We start from the raw sequence: 10081 nt of genomic DNA, 5'->3' as shown, positions 1-10081 counted from the left end.
GGCCAGGTCAGGATGCTCGGGTCGCAGGAGGAAAAGGAGGAGCTGGAGCGCGAGCGCCAAGAGAAGAAAAGGCGAAGACCACGAGCCGAGGAACAGGCGCAACCGAGGTAGCCGCCCGGAAGACTCCGGCCACAGCGCAGACGGCGCCCAGTGCCCCGCGGACGACGGCACGGCAGGTGTCCCCTGGCGCGCCATGCGCGGGACCCCAGCCGCGGGGCCCGTCTACACCGCCGCCTGGGTCACGTGGCCTGGGGGGCTGGCCCGCTGCCCCGGCGGGGGTGCGCGCGGGGCGGGGGGCGGCGGCCAGCCCGCGGCGGCGGCTGCGCGTCCGTGTGCGCCGCGTCCCTGTGCGCCGCGCTGGCCCCCGGGCGCCGGGGCCGCCTCCTGCCCCCCCGCGCCCGCGCCGCTGGCCGCCCGCCCCCTATATATCGCGCCCCCGGCGGGCCCGCGCCAGGCCGCCAGCCGCGGAGAGGGCGCCGCAGAGCGCCCGCCGCAGCCCCCCGCCGCCCCGACGGCCGCCACCACCCGCCGCCGTCGCCTCCGCCGCTGCCGCCGTCCGCCTGCGGCCACCATGAAGAAAGAGGTGTGCTCCGTGGCCTTCCTCAAGGCCGTGTTCGCCGAGTTCCTGGCCACCCTCATCTTTGTCTTCTTCGGGCTGGGCTCTGCGCTCAAGTGGCCGTCGGCGCTGCCCTCCATCCTACAGATCGCCATGGCCTTCGGCCTGGCCATTGGCACCTTGGCTCAGGCTCTGGGGCCAGTGAGCGGTGGCCACATCAACCCGGCCATCACCCTGGCCCTGCTCGTGGGCAACCAGATCTCGCTGCTACGGGCGGTCTTTTACGTGGCGGCGCAGCTGGTGGGCGCCATCGCGGGTGCGGGCATCCTCTATGGACTGGCACCGCTCAATGCCAGGGGCAACCTTGCAGTCAACGCGGTGAGTGGCACGGGGTCCCCTGAGGGGGGGCGGGCAGCTGGGGACCAAGCCTCCACATTTCTCATTTGGAAAATAGAACAACAGTTGAGACAGGGAGATCCCGCTGTGGGCGCACACTCCTGCCCGCAGGACCCCCTGAGTAAGGCTGGCAGGGCACCCTCCGGAAGTGCCAGGGGCCACCCCTGCTGCCTCAGCCCTTCTTGCCCACCCAGTCCTGGTGTCTCTCCAGCTGCCTGCTGTAACTCCCCTCTCAATCTCTGCCTTTGCTCCTGCCCCACCCTGGAGCTCTGCTGCCCCTTGCGCCCCCAGTCCTGTCCACTCCCTTCTGCTGCCATCTAATGGGATAGGACTGGGCTGCAATCTGCACTCTGCCAACTTTGTGCCTTGTTCCTTGCCTGGGGATGGTCACCCATCTGCCACAGCAGGCATCGTGGGCAATCCGCTGGGAGCCCCTGCTGCGGCCTCTGTGGCTCCCCCTTCCCCGGCCCCCTCACCCTGCAGCCCTGGATTCTGTCACCCTCCCTGCCAACCCCCCACCATCCCATGCAAACTGGGTTCACTAATCAAACACAGAGGAGGACTTCGGTGGCCATTGTCAAGCCGTGAGTCAGCCGCACTGGAGAGACGGGTTTGAGGTTGGCACCGGCAGCGGGTCAGGCACAGGCAGGAGGCCGGGGGCAGTTTGCAGCAGGCAAACTGGGCAGCTGCCCACAGGAGGGAGGGTGAATGCCAGCTTGTGGGGGTTGGGGCCTGGGCAGAGCTCACTGATGGGACTGCATCCAGGAGCTTGGGGCTTGGGCAAACTCTGAAGCACTTCATGTCTCCAGCAATGGCCTTCCCAGGTGCCATGCGTAGGACTTGGCCCTCTCCAGGTGCCCCTAGAGGCCAGTCACCCCGCTTGCCAAGCCGTGGCCATGAGGCAGGGGGCACCCCGGGGAGATGAGGCCCTAACTGGCTCTCTCCTCGCAGCTCAACAACAACACGACCCCCGGCCAGGCAGTGGTGGTGGAGCTCATCTTGACGTTCCAGCTAGCACTCTGCGTCTTCTCCTCCACCGACTCTCGCCGCACCAGCCCGGTGGGCTCCCCGGCCCTGTCCATCGGCCTGTCTGTCACACTGGGCCACCTGGTGGGGGTGAGTGGCTTCAGGGAGACCTGCAGGCAGTGGGCCCGCAGCTGAGGGTCTAGATCTGGGGTGACTGGATTCTGCCAGCTGCACCCCCAAACCCTTGCCTACACCAACAGGGGGACTAAGTGGGAGGCGGAGTGGGCCAGGGGTCAAGCCACAGCTGAGGACAGAGAGGAGAGGACAGCTTGAGGGTGGGGGAAGGAGAAGTTGGTGGTTAGCCTGTGTCTCAGAGACTTGGGTTTGGTATGGAGCTGAACCCCGGGGACCCTGCGAGAAGCAGGGGTCTGCTGGGAGGGAGGGCTTTGGCACCCACTCACCACCACCTCCCCCATCCAGATCTACTTCACCGGCTGCTCCATGAACCCAGCCCGCTCCTTCGGGCCTGCCGTGGTCATGAAGCGCTTCAGCCCCTCACACTGGGTGAGTCCAGCGAGCCCTGTGGTCCGTCCCTCCGTGAGCACTCTGGCCACCCCCTCTCTATCCAGTGTTGTATCTGTCTCTCTGTGTGTCACCTGTGCCCTTTGCATGCTCACTGGTATCTCCCGAGGGACATGTCTGTCCTCTCTGAGGGCCTGGTGGGGAGTGGCCAGCAGCTTGCCATGCCGTGGCCCCTCACCGCCACCCCGCATCTCCACAGGTCTTCTGGGTGGGCCCCATCGTGGGGGCCGTCCTGGCCGCCATCCTCTACTTCTACCTGCTCTTCCCCACCTCCTTGAGCCTCAGCGAGCGTGTGGCCGTGGTTAAGGGCACGTACGAGCCCGAGGAGGACTGGGAGGACCATCGGGAGAAGACCTTGGAGCTGACCAGCCGCTGACCGGCATCGGGCAGGGGCCGGCCCCTCCCCCCCGGGCACATGGGGGAAGGAAAAAACAGCAGGCGGCAGCAGAGGCCCCCATCTCCACCGCTGGTCCTCCAGGCTGTGCAGCAGGAACCTGTGGACAGGGCTCTAGGGGCTGGGGCTGGGGAAGGACAGGGTCTCTCGGGGACAGGGCGCACTGTGCTGACACGAGGTGCCAAGCTCACAGAGGCCAGGCCAGGAAGCAATGGCCTACAGGCTGCGTCCCTCCCACCCAGCCCCCACCTGGAGCCACAGGCAGCCCCTAGGTGGCCAAGGCAGACCCTCCCTCCTGGAGATGCTTGGGGGAAAGGGGGAGGGCTGGTGCCACCTTATTTATTTCTGGTTAGGGGTGCGAGGGGAGGGGGTGCTGGGGTTTGGGTTGGGGGCTTCCCAAATAAACCACTGAGTTCATGCTGGGCCTCCACTAGGGGTTCTCCAACCATGGTTTCTCCCAGGACACAAGAGACCCCCAGACAAACTCTGGTGCAGAAAGAAGGGGAAGCTGAGACAGAAGTAGGGGAGGGGAGAGAAAGGCCCGAGAAGAAATACAGAAGAGGAACTGGCACCCCGGGCGAGCAGGGGCAGGAGGGGGGCTTCCCTGAGTCGCACGCCTGCTCAGCTCTGTCAGTTCCCTGCCACCAGGACCAGGGTGTGCCAGCAGGGTGGAGGAGCCCCTCGAGATGCCAAGGGGGTGACCGGCCAGTTGCTGTCACCTAGCAACGGAGCAATGGGCAAGTCCTGGGCTCACCTGTCTGCACCTCCAGGCGGCAGTGGCCCCAGCTGCGAGCTACCTGCACACAGCATGACCCCCAGCCCCCTCGCAGCCTGTACTGGGCCCCCCTCTCCTGCCCTGTTCTTACCCTGCGTGCACCTCCTGGTCTGCAATGTGGATGTAGGGAATGCCCTTCCAAGGTGACCCTTGGAGCAGCAGGGGACATCAGAGCATGGCCACCTGCCAGCAAGCCAAAGGGCACAAGTGTTGCACCTGTGTCGCACAGCACACAGCCCACAGCCCCCGCGGCCTGGTTAAGGAGGTCCCGTAGAATCCACAGCCCACCTTCAAGTCTTGGTTTGTGAAGACTATTTTTTTTTTTTTAAAGGGAGCTTAGTAACAGATCTTCCATGTCTTGATTCACTCTTCAGATAGCTGCAATGGCCTAGCTAGGTCAGGCTTCCCATATGGGCGGCAGACGTTTAACCCCACTGATCCGGCCCTCCACCCACCCAAGTTGAAAGCTTTCCGTGCAGCTTTGAGGGACAGGAGCGCTGAGCTTTCATGACTTCCCTGGCTAGTAAAAGGACTTTCACTCCCGTCGTGGGTTTTGGAGAGAACATGATGGCCGGGGTAGAAGCTGAGAGCTGGTGCGCGCACAGGCACCTGCCGGGAGACCTTTCCAGCGCTCGAAGCGAGCTCCTGGCTCTGGCCGCCGCCCGCACTTGAGTGGTGGCAGGGTCAGGGGCGGAGCCGCGGGAGCGAGGGGCAGAGGGGCAGAGGGTCAGCTCTCCTCCAAGTTCCCTCTTTACCCTGAGAGATGGGAGAGCCTGCCTGCGGTGCCCACCGGTGGGGCGCCGGCTGCCAGGGCCAGCACTGGCCAGCAGAGGGGGCCCTCGTCCACCGAATGCGCACCGCGGCGGCTCCGGGTGCGCGCCGGCACACGCAGCCCCTCAGGTTCGGGTGCCTGGGGCCGGCAGTGGACAGCGCGCCCCTGGGGGTGGAGGTGGGCGAGTCCTTCCCTTTCAGCCTGAGTGAGACCTAGGTACAGTAAGGTCTGGGAGATGGGGAGCTTGTCCCTGCCTCTGTCAGGACCCAGCGAAAGCACCGGGGCGAGCGATTGGCTGCCGGGGGACACACCCTGCCTCCCGCCGGTGACCTCTTGGCTCACGGCGCTGCCGGGGATGCGGGCGGACACGCGGCTGCGCTGGGTGGCCAGCAGGAGGCACCGCGGCCTTCGTGTCTGAGCTCCGTGAATGCGGAGACCTGTGCTCAGCGGTGCGTGTCGACCCTGCTCGGAGCCTCGCAACAACGTTCAGGGATGCCCACCTGCGGTGCTCAGAAGCACGCAGGACAGTCCCCTGGCAAAGGCAGAGCCCTACAGGCGCGCCCCACCCACTTCCTGTCCACCTGCTCCCAAGGGTGTTAGCTTCTCCCCGGCAGACCGCAGAAGTGGGGCAGTAATGGACAGAGGGAGGAGGCACAGACGGGCGCTGGTGGGCAGATCTACTGCAGTACCAGTGCGGGTGAGCACGGCTGACCTTCCTGTCTGCCCGCTTTGGATCAATGCCACCTTCAAGTCACCTCTTTCTGTCCCCTCCTCTGGTCCAAGCCCTGTGGACCTCCTGCCAAGTTCCCACTCCCAGGGCCCAAGGTGGTCAGTGGGTCGAGGGCAGCCGGGTTTGGGGCCTGGAAGAGCTCCCTGAACTTGAGTGAACTCCACTCCCAGTGCCAGAGCCTGGGGCTGACCAAGGTGGGAGAGCCAGGGTTGGAGCCTGGCCCGAGGGCTTGAAGGACCTTGTCCCAGGCCAGGTGGGGCCCAAGCAGCAGGCAGGTGAGCTGGGGGCCAGGACTGCCAACGTGCTGGACACTCGGGGACCTGGAGCGTGTAGGTCAGGAGTTTCCCTTCCCATGCCAGCCTAGGCCCACAGTCTGGCGTGGAGAGGCTTCCCAGAGGTGTTGCATTTGAGCCACCTTAAGGCATGCAGAGGCCTCAAAAGCACTTTTGCAGGGCACTATCCATTGTCTGGCCTGTCCGGAGCCAAGGGGACTGGCTGGGTAGGGGGGAAATCCAGGCTTGCACCCCAACCAGCAGGGAGCCACTGACGGTTGTTGCACAGAGGCATGGTCAACTTGCCAGAGGCAGTGCCAAGTGCCCACTGTCTGTGCAGAGCCACCAGAGGTGGTCACAGGCATGGGATAGGCTGCCGCACACACACTCAAGGGAAGTGTGCAAGCACCGGCCAGGCTACAGTGAGCAGAAGAGCAGCAGCAGGTGTCAGGGAAATGGAGGGGCAGGAGATGGCCGTGCCTGCCACAGGTACCGTGGTGAGGCGGGGCCCAGAGCAGGAGGCAGGGCCAGAGCTCAGCACAGTGGCTCAGATCCTGGACTGTGGATGGGTTTGTGGTTGGGAAGGAAGGCCTGGTTGCTAAGCTGTCCATGTGGTAGGGGGAGCCCAGGGACCCCTTGGTTATTGGAGCAAGCAGCACCCTTGAGGGGTGGGAAGGTGGGAAGAAGGGTAGGGAACCAGCTGGGGATGGTGCAAGGGTCGCTGAACGGAGCTGCTTCCCTGATGAGGCTATGCAGACCCAGGCTGGCCAGGGAGGTGTGTATGTATTAGGCACACTTGCCAGGGGAAGCCCATGGGGTCTCTGAGCAAGGTGTAGTGGGGCCAGGACAGCCGGAGGAACTCGGGAGGCTGGGCAAAGGGCTGGCCTCACCCTAGATACATACAGAGCACCTATTGGGTGTCTCACTTGAAGGGCTCAGAGAGCTCAGGCCCCGGCGGGAGTACGGCAGAGTCAAGGTGAGGGCCAGGCATTCTGAATCCAAATAAGATGCTGGCATCCCATGGCAGACCCCCCAGGCCTGATGGCCACACTGGCCCCTGACCACAGCTTCCTGATAACGCAGACCCTGGGAGGTGGCCAGTGATGGCTCCGTGGGAGACCCTGATGGAGCTCCTGGCTTCTGGCTTGGCCGGTCCAGCCCCAGCAGGTGTGGGTATTTGAGTAAAACGCTCTCTGCATCTCTACCAGAGAATTTAAGAAAATGAGAGGATCACAGGTTGAAATGAAGCCAACACTCGCCTTCCGGAGTCATACCACTTCATTTAGCTCATGCTTGCCGAGCGTTCCTTGTGGCCAGGCCCTGTGTGAGGCTGCACAGAGATGCCACGGTGGCAACCCCCCATGGCGGCTGCAGTGCACCAAATGGGAGAGTAGATGTTGTCCAAGCAACGGGCACCCAAGAAGAGGGGAGACCCCTGCAGGTGTTCACTGGGAAGATCAGAAGGAAGGGTGAGGGGAGGTGGGGGGCGAAGGATCCCCCAGAAGGCCTTGTAAGCCCGGCCTGCACTTCCAGAGGGATGAGGCTTTGAAGGGATTTTAGCCAGGGAGCAGCAGGATCAGATTTGCATTTTAGAGAGATCGCTTGGGCTGCAGCGTGGAGAATTGATTGGAGCGGAGCAAGGGAGAGGAGAGGCTGGTACAAGGCTGCAGGGGTGGCGAGAGGAGGGTGCACAGGGTCCCGGAAGCTTCCCATGCCACCCGCTGGGTGGGAGGGCAGGACAGGAGTGCAGAGGGTGATGGCAGAGAGGAGGACCCCATTTGAGACTGCGTGGAACCTCAGGACAAGGCCGGGCACAGCCATGGGCAGGCGGGCATGGGTGAGGCGAGGTCAGCCCCCAGAGGTGGCTGTTCCTACAGCCCTGCGGTCTTCTCTCTGCTGGGGCAGAGGAGGGCGCTGGGCACGTGGCTGAGCCACGCACGGCTGCACAGGCGGGCAAGCCACTCCCAGTCCCCACAGAAAGAGCAGAAAGAGGCAGGGACAAAGGCCCTGGAGGTTCCTGAGTAGTATACCCCTTTTCTGCGTGCATGCTGCCCAGGCCCACGGCCCAAAGCCTCCACAGCTGGAGTGAGGCAGGCACAGCCTGGAGGTCAGGTGGAGGCTAGGACTCGAGCCCTGGGGACCAGGGGAAGGACTCAGTTGACCGCCCCTGTACTGGCCTGCAGGCCTCAGGCAGGCTGTCTACCTGTGGCACGAGCCGGGCTCAGCCAGGCCTGGAAAACTTCCTGAATGGTTCCAGCTGGGCGCCCACTGGTGTGCCCTTCATTCCACCCCTCCTCCTGGCCCCCATCCCTCCAAGCGGAGCCCAGGGAGGAGCAGACACCTGACACCACCCACCCAGGCATACATAACCTGTGCCCCCACGGGTCCAGGACCTTGCAGAGAACAGTGGCAGGTGTTGGGGTGCGGTAAGCAGGCAGTGAGCAAAACTAAAGGCAGGCAGAGCCAGAGGGGACCCGTGAGGCGAGGACGTGGGAGTGGCTCGGCTGAGGCATGGAGCTGGGGGCGTGTGGACCGGCCCTCAGGCTCGCGGGCGTGTTCCGCACAGCCGCCAGCCGGGCGCTGTTTGCCGAGTTCCTGGCCACAGGGCTGTACGTGTTCTTTGGCGTGGGTGCGGCCATGCGCTGGCCCTCTGCGCTGCCCTCCGTGCTGCAGATTGCCATCACCTTCAACCTGGCCACAGCCATGGTGGTGCAGGTCACGTGGAAGACCAGCGGCGCCCACGCCAACCCCGCCGTGACGCTGGCCTTCCTGGTGGGCTCGCACATCTCCCTGCCCCGCGCCATGGCCTATGTGGTGGCTCAGCTGGCAGGGGCCACTGCAGGGGCTGCTCTGCTTTACAGGGTCACTCCGGGAGACGTCCGGGAGACTCTGTCCATCAACGTGGTAGGTGCCTGCCCAGGGCTGGGGGGGCAGCAGGGGTGGAGCGAGCCAGGATGACCATACAATTCAGCCACAGGCTTCATCCCTGCTCGGAGCCAGCCCAGAGCAGTTGGATGGCAATGAGGATGTGGTGTGAGGGATGGGAGCAGAGGGAGCAGGCCCAGGCAGCCAATGACAAGCATTGCCAAGGGAGGGTTGGGGTACGGGTGGAGGCAGAGCTCCTGTAACCCCTGTGCGCACTTCATTTCCCGCCCGGGGCTTTGCGGTAAGCGCAGCCTCTGCTCACCAACACACAGGCTTCACTATCCCCACCCATTCCCTGAATCCCCCAGTTCAGCTAACACTTCAAACCCTCCTCCCGGCTCCTCTGCCCACTCCCACCAGTGCCAGCGTCTGCTGGGTGGATGTGGCTCGGCCGTGCGGAAGGCCTGGCAGAGCCCGTGCCCACTCGTGCACACCCCGCCCCTGCAGGTGCGCAGTGGCGTTTCCACGGGCCAGGCAGTGGCCGTGGAGCTGGTCCTGACGCTGCAGCTGGTACTCTGCGTGTTTGCCTCGACCGACAGTCGCCAGGCATCGGGCTCCCCTGCTGCTGTGATCGGAGCCTCAGTGGCAGCAGGCCACCTCATCGGGGTGAGAGACATCGTGTACCCTCTCCGAGACTGGCACAGCTGGGGTAGTGTCCTGTCCTCTAGACGGGAAATGGGAGACAGGCTCAGAGCTGGACAGATCTGTGCTCTGACCCCACACTGCTACCCTGCAGCTCTACTTTACTGGCTGCTCCATGAACCCAGCTCGCTCCTTTGGTCCTGCCATCATCCTGGGGAAGTTCTCCGTCCACTGGGTGAGTGCTCGCTGGCAGCCTGGGGCCAGGCGAGGCCTGAAGAGGGGCAGCAAAGATGGGGCCCTTGGAGGCTGGGGAACAATTAGTACCCCATACAGCGTCCTGAACGTAGCTGAGGTTCCCCCGAGGGAGCATCTGAGCTGGTACTGCCTCCCTACCACCCAGGGTCTGGCCAGGCCTGGTCCTGGCTGCTCTCTGCTTCTCTTTCTGCAGCTGGGCCAGTTTTTGAGCTTGGATGGAGGAAAAGGCACAAAAATAGCCACACGTTGCAGCAGGGACAGGGACAGCAATAGCCACGACTCAGGGCTAAAGCCCAGGCGGGGGAGGCTGGCACAGTCCCACTTCGTGCACAGTTTGGGAGCTCCTGGGGGAGATGGCGTCCACACCCAAGAAACGGGCAGGACCCAGAAGCCCTCGTGTTCCTGCCAGCTCACAGGGACGGGGGGATGGAGAGGCTTGCTTGTGTCTCCTCAGATCTTCTGGGTCGGACCCTTGGCAGGGGCACTCCTGGCTTCCCTCATCTACAACTTCATCCTGTTCCCCGACACCAAGACCCTGGCTGAGCGGCTGACCATCTTCATGGGCAGAGAGGCCCCAGCTGGTTCAAGGGACACAGAGATGAGGCCGTGTGAGACAGCATAAATGTGGGCCTGCCGGCACTGGGCAGGTGGGCAGCGGTCTTGGATGGCTGCAGCTCTCTGGGGATAAAGGGGGTACAAGGGGACATAGGTGGAATGAGGCAGCACCAGCCCTACCCCTCCCTCATGTCAGAGCAGGGGTACAAAACAGAGGACTCCCTGAGCAGCCTCCTGCTCGTCCAGTTCATGGGGCTTGGCCAGCCTCTGTGCCTGGGAGTCTGATCAGAAGCCCTGGGCGGAGGGCAGCTCTCAGCCACC

At 64.1% G+C, this 10081-nt stretch overlaps 2 protein-coding genes across 2 annotated transcripts; both read left to right on the top strand.

Annotated features, from left to right (window-relative positions):
• LOC101533223 (aquaporin-5) lies at window positions 1-2950 on the top strand. The gene is made up of 4 exons (XM_004598978.3): window positions 1-934; window positions 1904-2068; window positions 2399-2482; window positions 2700-2950. The coding sequence occupies exons 1-4, from the start codon at window positions 194-196 to the stop codon at window positions 2874-2876; spliced, it is 1167 nt and encodes a 388-aa protein (XP_004599035.2). The 5' UTR covers window positions 1-193; the 3' UTR covers window positions 2877-2950.
• A 5004-nt stretch (window positions 2951-7954) lies between these two features.
• Window positions 7955-9827, top strand: AQP6 (aquaporin 6). The gene is made up of 4 exons (XM_004599001.2): window positions 7955-8347; window positions 8816-8974; window positions 9105-9185; window positions 9660-9827. Exons 1-4 carry the CDS (start codon window positions 7955-7957, stop codon window positions 9825-9827), a joined length of 801 nt encoding a protein of 266 aa, XP_004599058.1.
• The last annotated feature ends 254 nt before the right edge of the window (window positions 9828-10081 follow it).

This window comes from Ochotona princeps, chromosome 15, assembly GCF_030435755.1.
Source record: "Ochotona princeps isolate mOchPri1 chromosome 15, mOchPri1.hap1, whole genome shotgun sequence".
Classification (NCBI taxonomy): Eukaryota; Metazoa; Chordata; class Mammalia; order Lagomorpha; family Ochotonidae; genus Ochotona; species Ochotona princeps.
Note: the sequence above shows the minus strand (reverse complement) of the source record. Positions and strands in the feature narration are given on the sequence as shown.